At 45.3% G+C, this 14,898-nt stretch overlaps 1 protein-coding gene across 1 annotated transcript; it reads left to right on the top strand.

The window, feature by feature from the left end:
- Positions 1-1,718: 1,718 nt before the first annotated feature.
- On the top strand, positions 1,719-14,457 carry LOC139347292 (calmodulin-1). The gene is made up of 7 exons (XM_070986759.1): positions 1,719-1,838; positions 3,702-3,942; positions 8,887-8,917; positions 9,695-9,838; positions 13,037-13,143; positions 13,447-13,582; positions 14,362-14,457. The coding sequence occupies exons 2-7, from the start codon at positions 3,940-3,942 to the stop codon at positions 14,388-14,390; spliced, it is 450 nt and encodes a 149-aa protein (XP_070842860.1). The 5' UTR covers positions 1,719-1,838; positions 3,702-3,939; the 3' UTR covers positions 14,391-14,457.
- The last annotated feature ends 441 nt before the right edge of the window (positions 14,458-14,898 follow it).

The following is a 14,898-nucleotide window of genomic DNA, read 5'->3' as shown; positions in this document are numbered from 1 at the left end:
ACATAATTAAATCTCTGGGTTACAGAATAGGATGAAACACCCCGACTGTTGCATCATCCTGTTCCTCAGCGATAGGGAGAAGTGGATTTTGGTGCATGTTTTGGTTTCTGCACCTGCTGGTTCACATGTGGCAGGGGGACGAGTGCAGCCTGCTTTGGTTTGTGCTGCCCTCTGTTCAAACCAGCCTTGATGTTATTACAGCACGGTTGAGTAAAGTCAGCCAAGCTGCCCCTCGCTGCAGTCTTGACATGCAGAGAACAGCAGCGTTGATTTAATTCCTCTTGATGTGGAGCCATGTGTAACTCAGTGCTCAGCAGAAAGTGGCCCCATGCAGCAGGCATCGAACCACTTCACAGGGCCGTCCCTGGGCTCGAGTGAGAACGGAGCCACTGCTGCAGCCCCCTCCTCGGAAACACTCTCCTTATTAAATCAGTCACGCATTTCAACCACAGCGCGTACATCGCAGCACATTCAGCAAATGGAAGAAAAAGAGGAAAAAAATTTAAATCAAGCGTGGCGTGTTGGACCAGAGAGGCTGGGAGGGTTACAAGAGGAGGGGTGTGTGTTCTAATGAGGCGTTTGCCCTGTCAACTCATGGGAGGGGTGATAAGGAAGGGCTGATCATGGTGCTGGCATTCACTGTAATGTCACATCCACATTTTTGTGAATTCGTGATGTGTAGAGATTGTGCTCCAGATATCAGTGCTCTGCACAAAAGCCTTTTGTTTGTGATAAGTTCCCAAAGACATCATGTGATAAGAGCCTTTTGTAAGAAAATCATCAGTACGCAAAACATATTGGCTCAAACAGTACTGTCATGCAACATTTTTAGATAGCTCTAGTTGCTTTTTATTCAACTTCTTTAAAGGCCAACAAGGGGCTCAAGGTGATTGATTGATGAGTTACATGTAGTTGTTTACCCTCGCCTCTGTTGGTGGCAGGCTAAACCGGACATTGTGAACGTGGCAGCAAAGACTGAAGAAATATGTGTTTGTTCTCGTCTGAGTGAGGAGAGACGAGGTGACGCAAAGCAGCGAGGGGAATGTATATCTGCTTATGTAACGGCGGCTTCTCCTGTTAAACAGGGCAAAACGCTGAACAAATTCAGTAAGAAGGTCCCGATTAGTTCCAGCAGATTAACACATGAAATAGCTCAACTTGAGTTAGAGTCACTTGACCTGATGAGAGGCCTGCAAACAGCCTGGACTCGGACTGAAGCGCAGAGATATGCTCTGTGGTGCTAAAAATGTTAATATAGAAAATGAAGAACTGTGTAAATACATATACATACACGGAAATCAAGGTACAGCACAAATACACAACAACCATGCACTTCCTTATCATATTCTTGTTATAATAACCAACCCTTTATCAGTCTGACATTCCTTTAACCTACCTCTTAACTGTTATTACAGTAATGTTACTCTGGGATTTTCTGATTAATAATGGTGAGCACTTCCACTGAATGGCCACCCTGTACAGAAGCACTGCTCTTATTATCTGCTGTCACTTATCTGGTTTTAGTGTTGATGATGCTAAACCTTTTACTGCCTTCAATATGTAAGTAAAACACACTTTGAGTGCTTATGGCTGTGATCACAGTTCAATCGGTCTTCTGAATCGAAGCAGAAAGCCGTGAGTGGGGACACGTTCAGAAACCCACCAAACTACGAACACATTTCAGTGAATTTAAGACTTGTATCTGTCTATCTGCATCTGTGGTTGTGCCTACGTTTAGGTCTCACGCTCAGATCAGACAGATTCGAGTGTGTGGTATCTCTTCCGGAACAGCTGCTCATGGTCTCCACACTCCGTCCACTGGGTGGTGCTTCTGTCAGGTACAGTTCACACTCTCAAACCCGGCTGGAGGACTAATGTGTGTGTAGATTATGACAACATAGCGATGCTATCTGCTTTGCCAAATTCTGCGGCGTCATTCTGCCTTAAGTTTACTGTGCTGCATTCAGGCGCCAGGCATGGTAGCTTAATGATACAACAAGCTCGGTCTTGTTTTCGTAAAGTGCAACGTACCCCCATCTGTGTACCGTCTAAACAAGTAGGCAGCAGCCCTGCCATGCTCCATTGTTAATTTCACGTTGGCCTACCAGACTTTAGAGTAGCCAATAGTAAATCTGCGCACTCCTCATATCGAACCTATCAAACATTTACCCCGCACCAATGAAAACCTGTCGCATTTTCCTTCCGTCTCGACCAAACAAATAAAAATAATTATACATACTAATAAAGCGGAGACAAGACGGAGCTAAAATGTGCGTTGGTTTTTAAGTTTCCTGTATTTATATTTATTATATTTCCATCAAGTGCCACTGCCTGGTGCAATGCAGGTCCCGTGTAGCCAATCGATGCGGCCGACACATGGAGTATAATATTGCAGGTCCGCAGCGGCCAATCAGAAACGCCATCACACACCGGCACAGCAAATTCTCCAGTGTCAACCAGGCTGCTTGCTACACAAGAGGTATCCTTCCGCGGCTGCAAACTAGTGCCCCGTGTTTGGAAAATCTAACTCTTTTTCTGGACTCAAAGAAGTCAGATAGATAGTTGGTAGATTCATAAAGCTCCATTAGAGATTTGCTTTTTTATTCATGAGAAGTTCATCATTAGATGTATTCAGTGAAGATGTCTCACACTGATCCGTTCCAATTTAAAGGCACAGTCTGCATTTTTTTTTTTTTCAAGCCTATGGAGTTTGATTATGGTGCTCAAAATTGCACCAAATGGCAATACAATTACAAATACATGGACATACAGGGATTTAGTGGATGAATTTATAATTAATAGACTCGAATCTAACTTCTGGATTTTGAAGCATAGGCTTGTTTTATCTCAAAATTGTATTTATGATTATAGTCACAGCCTCTCCCACATCAGGAAGTATTGGTTGATGATTTCTTCTAGACTATCCTGAGATTATACTAACTGACGAGTCAAGTCCTTTGAGTCTTTATAGAAAAATGATAATTCCTAAAAAACAGAAAAACAAGTTAGTATACCCTTTCAATTTACATAATGGACTATCTTCTTGGCTGGGACAATGACAACGATAACAATGGGACCTACTAAATTCAACTATAGTTTTTTGCCTACTACAATTCATTAGAGTCATTATGTAAACCGTAAAGCCTCAATAACTACTTGGTCTTAGCTTTCATTTGCAGCTTTATAGCTGCTTTGCCTAACTCGGCCTGAAAGCTCCCAAGGGGCATACCAATCAAATATTGCTTCTTGCAAGATATGTCTGTCTCCATCACAAAACAAGGAAGCAGGTATCAAAAAGTGTGCAAAATATGGCCTCCAATATGTGATTATATAGAGCAAACATCCATGTGAGTAAAAGAAATAGCGTTGAAAAAAAAACAAAAACAAAAAAACGGCCATTCAAGCTTTCCTTACATAACCTCGTCCTCAAATGACTGTGGCATTCCTTCCTGTGATGGAGACCAAAGGTACAGTGAGATAAGTATGGCAACATCATATTAAGTGTTCGGGGTTTGATCCTCATTTTCAGCCACTATGTGTTATATGTATCAAGTGATGTAGTGATGCTATTATATGGCCAGCAGTCTTGGTGTGCATCTTGAAAACACCATCCTACTCAGATGCAATAATCAACTGAACATCCACTGCATCCAGAGCCATGTACTTAAATATGAGTAAAAGGATGCCCTCGTGCACTGCAGGCGTTTTAGCCCCGGTGATTGGCATGTCTTCTGCTGGAGGCCTGAGCTACTGCAGCAGCCCTGAACTGAAATAAGGAAGTGAGTGATCAGTGCCAGTGTGGCGGAGGGATACACAGGCAATCCCCATTCTGGCCACGGCCAATATACACACTCCTATCCCGCCAGTGGAACTCCATCTAAGGAACGGCCACACTTCTAGTCTGCATCCACAGACCAACAAGCACACAACCCATCCGACATGGTATGTATTGTCATTCATTTTGTGTACTTGGGTAAATGCGTTTTAACAGTAGGAAAGCCAGCTTAATACAAGTGTAAACCTGGTGTGGCTTATTACCTTTCCGCTCCTGTAAGTTAGGCTGGTTGCTGTTCACTCATTGATTCCACCTATTCGTATGTGGAGAGGAAAACGCCCGCAGAGCGCATTTGATATGTTTTAGCCAGTGCATGGGATAGTGTGAAGTCCCCGGTATGGACTGTGTTTGTTCGTCTTCGCCGTTTTATGTCTGAAATGACGTTCACTTTCAAAATGGGACCATATTTCCCCATAACTGCGCAATTCATCCAGCATTATTGGCTATTCGGCTATATCGGGTCAAGTGGCCGGTTCACAGCGCACGGTGCAGATCGAATTAATTTCTGGACTGGATTTAGAGCTATCGGAATAACCAACAAGCTATTCTGAGTCATTACAGCATAATTCCGCGGCCATAAATGCATTAGGGTAGATTTTACAATCCGCCTAATAGGAGCGCAGGCGTGCTGGGAAGCCTGCCTCCCGTGAGTAGTCATACGAGAGACATTTTCCTGACGGAGCCGACATGTTTCAGGGCTTGATCGAGAGGCAGACATGTTTAATTCGCTGCTTTTCACGCGGGTTGAACACGGTGAACCCGCCAATGACGCTCCTCTCGTGATGAGGTGAACGAGGAGGCTCCGTTTGGCTTCCCCTTTTTCTATGTTGCACCACACCGCTTCTCGAGCCGAGCCGTGCCGTGATGAGGGGGGGAATGGCAACTATTATATCGCGTCAGTGTTCCGCAACGGAAACTGGCCATATTTTGTAATTACAAGGTTATAATCGCATTATATCGGCTGGCTTGTAATGGCTACCAAAAAGAAAAAAAAAAAAAAACACCAGACGCAGTTCCGCCTTTACTGCAGGCCCTCAGGGTTTATCTTTGTATTATGTCGGCTGATTTGGTTGCCTCTTTGCAAATTTTCGATGTTATGCAAACGTTGTGCCCATGTGAGTTGTCCAAGAAGCTCTGTCTGGTTCTGGCCATCACAAAATATCAACAGCTGTGAAGTTTATTTGACTTTTTCCAAACCACCATATTCTCAAATGTTGCGAAATATGAGCGTTGCAGGACTACCACGCTACTCTACAGCGAATATACTTTCCAAAGGGTGTACATTACTGTGTAGCAGCTTCAAATCTGAGAAACCACAACGTCTCATTAGGCCTCAGTGACTTGCAAAATATATGTACATGCACATTACTACGCCATCCTAACCAACCTCACCAGATGTTGGAGACACACGTTCACAAGGCACACTGACATCTGCAACCAGCTAATGAAACAGAGCCCCTCCACGGGCTACGTCATACAAGGAGAAGTTACCAAGTGGAAATGATCTGCATGTGGAAAAGAGGCCTTGGAGCTAATCCATTGATTACAAAGCTTGATAGATCATGAATGACCTGAGGGAGTCAAGAAGCTGTAGACCTCCTTTTCCCCCCTCTGCTGCGATCAGATATCCCGTATATGGTATTGAGCTGCAATGCAGTTTCACGTTGCAACGCAGCGCAGTAATTGGAGTGTAAAGTGGAATTGTTATAGAGTTAGCCTGCGTATCAGCATCTCTGTAAAGTTAAATCCACAGGCGTAAGCCCCTTGTCTGCATCGATAAACACATTGAAGTGGAAACAGCCTCCCACATCGTGGGGGAAGTAGTCGAACCATGCTAAGGCCCTATCCTGTTCCTGTTCGCTCTTGTTTGCTGGTGCATGTTTTGTAACTTGAAGGACATCTGATCCGCTGCAATGAATAATTTATATGCTTGGCAGCAACACCTAGCCATGTCCCATGTTCCCAGTGTCTAGGAGGGACAAGGTGCTCTCTGTTGTGCGGAGGAGTACCTAACCACCTAGCACCACCAGGCCATATGGTGGACTGGCCTTGTCCGCGGGGTGTAGGGAGGCTGGTGTTGTTTACACCCATCCCCTCTCTCTCCTCCTCCCCTCCAGACACAGCCCGGCCCTGAGGCCTCACTGTCTTTTGTCCAGTCTCAAAGAGGAGGTTTCAGCACTCTGTGGAGTCCAGTGCTCCTATAGAAAGGGAGTGTGTGTGCCACACTGACTCTTTGTGTTTGTGCCTGTGTTAGGGAATGAAAGTGTGTGTGTGTGTGTGTGTGTGTGTGTGTGTGTGTGTGTGTGGGTGTGGGTGTGGGTGTGTGTGTGTGTGTGTGTGTCTCACACCCATCTGTCAGTGTGACAGCTAGTTGTGCACCTTTCACTTGGTTTATACAGAGAAGCTACTTGTGGAACTGTTTGGACACCTCACACTGACAGCAATTCCAAAAGTGCACACAGCGTTGAGAAAGAAGAAGATAACTGATGGCGTTCTCTGACACCATTTTGCATCCCCTATCAAATTAACCCTGGGATGAACAGGGACCGATGCAGTATGCTTGTGTACACAAGGGTGATATGACATCAAGTGAGAGCAAAAGATATACCTTGCTGGCCCAGTGAACTGCCTCCTGACTCCTACAGTCCTGTTTGGAGCGCATTGCTGGGGCTGGCTGCCTGGGCAACAGTGGGAGTGGTTGACCTACTCATGCCAGCAAACCACTGCCAGCATCCCCAAACACTCACACACTCCTGTTCCTCTACAAGCTGTTACGACTGGATGCCTGGCAGTGAACAACCCTGTCCATAACACACCATGGATGGTGAATCACAGGGAGTTTCCTCTGAACAGTATGTCACATATAGAGAGAAGAAAAGAGATACACAGAGGGGGAAGGTCTGGAGGAGGAGGAGTTGCATTGGCCGAAGTTCAAGTGCCGGAGAGAGAAGGAGGAAAAAGGAGAAAAGGAAGGGATGGGCCGGCAGCAGGCCTGGTGGTGCAGCAGCACCATGAGGCCTGAACAGCTTGGGCCTAAGCCAAGGGAGGATCCATAGCACTGAGTCACCAAACCCCACACCCAGTCCACTTAGAGAGACAGTGGGGAACAGAAAGAAACAGCAGGAGCGACAGGCATGACAAAGAGGGTGACTAAGGGAAGCTAGGAGGGGACTCTGATTGACAGAGAAAGATAAATTAACATGAGCAAAAAAACAGGAGAAATGAGAGCGAATAGAGGAGCAGAAAACACACAGATGAGAGAGAATATTGGTCAAGCTGGGTGGTGTGTTAGTGTCGCCTGGGTTGTGTTGTCTCTTGACATTTGTCATAGATGGAAATGGAGGCAGGAAGAGGGCACAGGGAGGGAGGAGAAAAGCAAGCGCTGTTGTGTCCAGAGCGAGTTATTGAATCATGCCAGCTAATCGTATGAGCACCGCTAAAGTTATCCACGAACCTCTCGCTGGCTGGATCGATCCATCCTGTGGCTGCTGCTGCTCAAGCCGTGAAGGACAGGCCTTTTGTTTCTGAAAAGGTCAGCTCACAATGTGTCATGCGGTGGCCTGCCAAATAGTATCTGTTCTTACTAAATCCAGTCATTATGCAACAAATTCGATTTACAGGCTCGATGTACAAAAGAAAACACCCTCACCTCAAAACGTGGACTGAACCAGGCTGAGACTTGCTTGGCTAGATTGCTTGTAGAAACACATAAACACACCGACGGGCAGAAGGAATTTGCTTTCAGGCAGAACTGACTACTCTGACTAATTCACAGGAAACATGGGGATGGAAAGTATTGGTGTTGAGGAAGAATGCCATTAAGAAGGACTGTGTGTGTGTGTGTGTGTGTGTGTGTGTGTGTGTGTGTGTGTGTGTGTGTTTGCATGAGCACACATACATGTATGTTAGTATGCAAGGGTTTGTGCACATCTGTGGCTGCTCATGTTTGCCTGTGTGTGTTCCTTCCCTGCTGCCAAGCACAATGATGTCAGTGTGGCCTGTTAACAATAATAATAATAATAAAAAATCCCTTTTCTTATAAAACAGAGATGGGAGGGTACCCGTGGGAGTTATTTGCACCACAAGCTCTGTATTCACACTTTACTACTGAGGGTGTTTGTTTGAAATCAGTGGCTCCTTCACAAAGAAGCTTGATCCATCTCTGTAAAAGGCCCGGCAGTGGATGCTCGCTCACCATTTAAAGCATGCGTGAGTCACTATCAGCCATTAGAGAGCCCTAGCTAGCGGATGAGAACAGGCTGGAAGGGGAACCAAACCGAGCCAAGCCAGCAGGCCTTTTTTCCTGTTGGTCTGACCATGGAAAACACTCCCATGCTGATATGTCCTGAAACAACCCTGCCTGAACATTTTCTCCCCGTCAGGAGACAGCACTTCATCCGTTTTATTACACACATCTTGTTGCCCAGCGGTCCCTCTTGTGTGGACCGCCATAGCGAAGCCTACTAATTTGAACATGGTGTGAGTCAATCCCATAGAGTTACTCATTAGAAGGAAATTTTATTTCATGCAGTATTTTTGTAGAGCTTTCTATGTCATAACTTTCTGGCAGTGTGTCAAACACAACCTTTAAAAACATCTTGATAAGACTCTGCTATCAGTATGAGCAAAGTCTGATAGCTGATATTCAGTATTAGTTTTAAGGCAGTCAAAGTCAGGATCGAGTCAGGGTGGACTCCAGTTGGCATTAAAGTATTACAAGGACAAAATCAATTTAACATTGTATAATGCCATTCAGATAAAAAAATGTAAAACTGATGACACCCTCACCCCCAGTGCACTGGGTGCTAACTAACAGAGGCTAGCAGATATGTCAGATATGTTAGGGTATTGTCATCAGTAAATCTTGGCAGTGCAGAGAGCAGATTGTGGCTGACAGACTCCTGAACACCGTGGCCAGTGTTGAGCTGTGTGGTCGTTGGTGTGTGGGGATGATGAGGAATGTAGTGACGAAATAGTTTGGGACTTGGAATAAGTTTCCAGTCATTGTTTGTAACTCTCTCCCTCCCTCTCTTCTTGTTTTCCAACCACAGGCTGACCAACTAACAGAGGAGCAGATTGCAGGTAGGAACAGAAGATTTTTTTTTCTCCTTTACTTCCCCTCATGGTCAAGTCATTTCTTCACATTTACTGGCTACTGTTGGATCAATTCCCTAAAATGTTACTCAATAAAGTCCCCTTTTCACATGAGTAAGGCAATATCTCTGATTAGCTGTTCTGGTTGCTTCCACGTCACTTATGGAGAACATGAAATGAAACAGAACACCCGTCCTCCCTTGGTAGATCATTAGCATCATTTACAGCGTGCCATGAGTCAAGACTTAAACTCATGAAGCTACTGTAAAAAGACATTTTTCCAGGCGAGTTTATGAGTAGCTTCAATCACTGAGGCACCTCGATATTCTTGATAAATGATGTGGCCTCTAAAACTGGAGGCTGCACAGTTTCTTCTCAGTCAAACCCCCTCTGTGGCTAATTTGTCTGCACTTGCTTGGATGGGGTTTTATGAAGACTGCTCGTTCAAAGACCAAACTGGTGCGGACATTGAAGTTCTTACAGTAAAGTCTTTTCTTTTTTTTTTAACTTCCATTTTTCTGCATCGTGATCTTTTTTTTCACAGTATGAGATTAGATGAGTTTTAGAGCTCAGCACATTTCCAGCTTCTGTCCATGGTCATGTGGGCTAATTCACAAGCGGGCATGAACTGAGTTAATAGGGCTCCTGTAGTCACAAGGGATCGATTAACCTTCTCAACCTGACTGCAGTATCCCAACACAACCCATTTCTGTAACTGCATAGCGACTGTAATATAACCTCTCACTCTTACTTGTACTCCTGCAGAGTTCAAGGAGGCTTTCTCCTTATTCGACAAGGATGGTGACGGCACCATTACCACCAAAGAGCTTGGCACTGTCATGAGGTCGCTGGGCCAGAACCCCACAGAGGCTGAGCTGCAGGACATGATCAATGAGGTGGACGCTGACGGTCAGTAAACATTCTTGATTCACCCATGACAAAAACAGTTAATGTCAGTCATAAGTCGTATGTTACAGAGTTACCACTTTCAATCAATGAATGACTTGCAACAGTAACTTCTAACTGCAAAACAGTAAAAACTACACTTTTTTACATTATGGTGTAGTTCCCATAAATTTCACTTTGGAGAAGTGAAACCATAATTTCACATTACCATTTTGTTGCATGACTTCACTGATAAAACCTATTACAAATGCATAAGAGATTAGAGCGTCCATTACTGCCCCATCTCGAAACACATCAGTGGTGTTGTTGCCCACATCCCTCCCTTTTCTACCAACTGTCAACCAACTGTCCAAGCCAACTGTCCAGCCAGCTTTATATTCAGATGACGTGTCCCTCTCTGTCAGCAGTTTAGTCACTGTGTGTTCAGCTCCATCATAGTTGACAATGTCAGGGATATGGATGCGCAGGAGGTGCTTTCAGTGCTGGTGAGTGTCATAGTGTTGTGCACCGTGCTGAGAGTCATAATTCACCTTATGAACAGAGGTTTACTGAGTCTTTATCCTCCACTTATCCCCCTTCCTGCAGTAACAGAGTTTGAGAGATAGTGATAGAGGGGATGACAGACAGAAAGAGAGAGAGAGAGGAGTCCTAGAAGTTGGCTAGTAGCTCCCTAGCTGGCTGTCCTTGGACAGCAGAGTTGAGGATGTTAGCTGTCAGTGGGGCCTTTACCCCAGTGGTGCTCTGTCAGCTTATAGGATTTTGTAAATGGGACTGCATTGATCAGGCGAAATCAATTGCACCACAGCTTGGCTGCTCCTTTATTGAAACGTCCTCCCACCATACTCAGTGCCCTGCCCCTCCCCCCAGTTACACCCAAGAGCAAGCATACACACACAAACATACACACCATCAGTAACATCCCCTTGTTCTGCCTCTACCTCCCTTGGCTGATGCAATCTAGGTCAGACAGCAATGAAGCTAGTAATGGAAAATAAAAGTGGTTACATAAGGCCTCTCTGCGCTTTGCACATCCAGTACCCACATCGGCAGCCATGGGATGTCAGCTGGCCCATTGAAAATCAGCTTTATTTACCAAACAAGGAGACCGTGGCAAAGAATTACAATGAATGGAAGAGAGGATGGAAGGCTTCAGACAGTGAGCTATTAGAAACAGTCTTTTGGCTTTTTGGTTGTAAAAGCCAAACCACAGTTTATGAACACAGTATTACAGTATCAAATGGAATTGCTGCTGTTTATCTTACAGCCACACAGATCAGGAAACCAGCTAACCACACCTGCTTGAAATTATTCAGGGGCCTCAGTACTCCTGGCATATGAAAGGGCACGCCGAGCTGAAACATGTAAAAGGAAATCACATCCAGTAAAACTTATTTGATAATAGATTGAATAACTGCATGACAAAAATATGAGCTTTATTCCCAGCTCATCACTCATCATCATTACACAACCTTGCCTCTCTGTCATATCTCAGGGATGGAAGTTGGTTTTATGATGCAGGAAAAACGATGACCACACACAGAAGCGCGCAGAGATGCCTCAGCCTTGTATCGTTTGCGTCAGCACCTCTTATGTGTAATCGCACCATCTCCCACTCGGTTCACTCCTTATATTCTGTCCTCTTCACATCTCCCTCATCTCCATCTCCCTCTCCACCGCCCACTCCCTCCCTCCCTCCCTCTCTGTTTTCTCTCTCTGTCCCTCCTACTATTTCTCTCTCTCTTCCCGCCTGCCTTCCTCCCTATCTTCATCCCTACTTGCTTCCCTCCCTCCCTCCCTCCACTGCAGCAGCTGGCTTAAGGTGCAGTTGAGCAGATATAACTCGAGGGCTGCCTTGCTGTTCTAGTCATTGTGCCCCTCAGATGATGGTTTTCCTGTTCTTCAGTCAGTCTTTCTCCAAGACTGGGACAACCCCCCCTCCAACCCCCAGTGGCGGCATGTGTTCCCTCAGTGCTGCTGGCTGTCTCTGTGTGTTAGATAACAGGTCCTTAGATTGTTACTCTGGGCCATGAGATCACCATCTGCCCCATCACGTTACTGCATCCCTTTCCTTCCACACACACATCCATTGTCGCTTGTTCTCTCTTTATCTGGCTCTGTGAGGCGTGCTCTGTCATTGGTTAATCTGCACACAATCCCCCCCACCCCACCCCATCCGTCCCACCCCAGGGCTAATCCCCCTGGGTATTTTGCCCTCGGTGTCCCTGACCTTCACTTCAATCCCATGAGTTTTTCGTTTTTGTTAGTTTTTAATTATAATAAACCGCCACACTTACTCCCAATATCTCTAAGTCTACATAAAAGCGAGTCCTACCACGACCAGTCTTCCCATCCTCCTGTGGTTGCAGTCGGTGAGCTGGTGAGCTCCTCATAGATCCTACCTCTGTCAAGAGGGTCTGATCCCCTGGTAATCCTGTCTTGACAACAGCAACATGGATATTGATCCTATTGCACGCATATATTCACCACCAGCACAGCAGCTGCCATCAGGACCACCAGAAAGGAAACCATTGATTCCTCTTTCTGAATCCTTTTGGACAAACCAAAGATAAATTAAAAAACAGTGTCAAAGGGAAAGAGGGACAAAAAAAAGGAAGTGGGACAAAAGTGGAAAGGAGGGATTGAGCATTTGGATTGAAGCTCCCCACGCCCTTCCCCTCCAGCCAGGGTTTCTGACAGGGATGGAGACTTGGATTTACTGAGGGTCCTTGAAGACCAAGCTGCACAGTATACTATATGCCTACATTATGTAGGACTGGCTATGGGTCCTCCCTGCAATCCTGCTGCGCTGTGTATAACATACATATTCCCAGGGCTTCCCTGAGGAAGACCGGAAAACACACACACACTCAGAGTAACACACATACATCCTCCCTCCTCCTCTCAGGCTGCAGTAGCTGTGTTTATCACAGGAAGAGAGGTGTTTACTAAAATGATTTGAGGGCTGCTCCCTCTCAAGTTGCACTGTGACTACCAGGAGCACCTCAGGAGACGAGTTATGGCCCATATGAGAATGTCATACACAAGGGAAAAAAAGAGGAGTGGAGGCCTAAATGAATATTTTCAGTTGGGTGCTTTTCATCAGCTAAATGCTGGGTTATATTATCTCTGATTATCTGAGTTTGCTTTTAAGTAATTGCAATTTTTGCTGATTAAATGTGCCTCATTGATCACTCGTTCCAGGTAATGGAACCATTGACTTCCCGGAGTTCCTGACCATGATGGCCAGAAAAATGAAGGACACAGACAGCGAGGAGGAGATCCGCGAGGCTTTCCGAGTATTTGACAAGGTAAATAAGGTCAAGGTTTCACTGTCACACTTCTTTCATGTGGAGGAAGAGGTCAGGTCACCGAAGAATCTTTTTAAATACACATGATGATCCGCAGGGGAGTCAAATAAAATGTGACTCTTGAGAGGCCAGTTTAGCACAGAGTAAAGTTTACCTTAATGAAGTGAAAAGTCAGTTTCCGACTTCCTGCTTGTTTAACACCTGCCGCCTCCTCTAGCTCATTAATGGATCTGGTGGGAATTTGTCCCCCGCACCAGCCTGTGAGATCTTTCATGTTTCACACATTTGAACCCATGTTCCCAGGATGGAAACGGCTACATCAGCGCTGCAGAGCTCCGTCACGTCATGACGAACCTGGGAGAGAAGCTAACGGACGAGGAGGTGGACGAGATGATCAGAGAAGCAGACATCGACGGAGACGGACAGGTCAATTACGAAGGTAAAATATAGCAGATGCTTGTAAAGGAAGCGCACGCTAAAATGTCATGGTGCACAAATAGCTTTAGTTTCTAGGCCATGCTGTAAGCTTTTATTAAACAGGGGGACCAGAGCACTTGATTTTCCAAGCTGTGTATTTCTCTGAGGGCGACTGTAAGACAAGCCAGCCACACATAATATTAGTTATTAGATAGGGGCTATAGATGGAGCCTGCTGAAACAGAGATGGGAGAAAGCCATCCTTCTGAATCATCATCAGTGCGCCAGGAGCCTTTTCACTCTTTCTTTCTGGCTGCCTCTCTCCCTCTTTCCTCCCTCCCCCCTACGATTGGTCCCTTGGCACATTACACGAGAGACTGCGCTCATTTTCTAGAAGGCTGTTGATATATTATGAACAGTCCATAAGTCTTGGCTGAAAAGTGCCCTACTTTTACACTCCCATTGTACCACAGAGAGAATATGTACTCTGCAGACAATGAAAAGCCTGCTCTTACTCATTTATTTATTTATTTTGGAGGTGCGCGCGCATATCGCTGTCCACAACTGTAAGCACAATGCCAGAGCTTTTTAATCAAATGGGTTTAATGAGATGAACATGGAAGCCGTTTGGAAAGGGGACACTAATTGGGATGTGTGTTCTGAACCAGCTCAGCTTGATTAAAAAATTAATAAAGCATTTAACAATTTAGCAGGTGACTGCTCTTACTGGCAACAGGCTGTGCCAAAGCCTTAAACCCGATGTCCTCATTGTCTTCTGTCCTCTCTCTTTGTCTCTCCGCAGAGTTTGTACAGATGATGACCGCGAAGTGAAGCTTGCCCGCCCCGTCCTGTCCCCTCTTAGAAGAAAAAAGGAAAAAAAGGAAAAAAAAAATCAAAATGTTTTACTTACCTCTTGGGAAAAAAAAATGTTCATTTATTCATACCGTTTCTGTATAGAAAATAATTGAATGTTGAAATAAAATATCCTTCTGTCCACACAGGAAAAACATAAAAATATACAAAAAATATCTGCATGAAAATGATGGTTAGTGATCCTGTCCCCTCCCCCCGGAGATCAGTTTAGCATCAGTACTTAACAAGTAACAATAATAACAACAAACCCTGTAACTACTACCTTCAGACTAAAGCAGAAGCATTTGGCGAACTCCTTCCAGTTCCATTTGCTAGTGGTAAATGTCTGGGCTGGCCATCTCTTCTTTCTCTCTCTGTTTTCTGTTCTTCATGCATGCAGCTTGAGACCGGAGCACTAACCCCCCTGCCCCCCCCCCATCCCTCCTCCGGGCTACCAGAGCGTGCTGATTCCACTATAAGCTGTCCT

This window comes from Chaetodon trifascialis, chromosome 19, assembly GCF_039877785.1.
Source record: "Chaetodon trifascialis isolate fChaTrf1 chromosome 19, fChaTrf1.hap1, whole genome shotgun sequence".
Taxonomy (NCBI): Eukaryota; Metazoa; Chordata; class Actinopteri; order Chaetodontiformes; family Chaetodontidae; genus Chaetodon; species Chaetodon trifascialis.
The sequence above is the reverse complement of the archived record's forward strand: the minus strand, read 5'-3'. Positions and strand labels throughout refer to the sequence as shown.

Coding starts and splice junctions, on each gene's coding strand:
- LOC139347292 (XM_070986759.1), top strand. Junction 9,839..13,036: donor CAATGAGGTGGACGCTGACG/GTCAGTAAACAT, acceptor CACTCGTTCCAG/GTAATGGAACCATTGACTTC. Junction 13,144..13,446: donor CTTTCCGAGTATTTGACAAG/GTAAATAAGGTC, acceptor CCATGTTCCCAG/GATGGAAACGGCTACATCAG.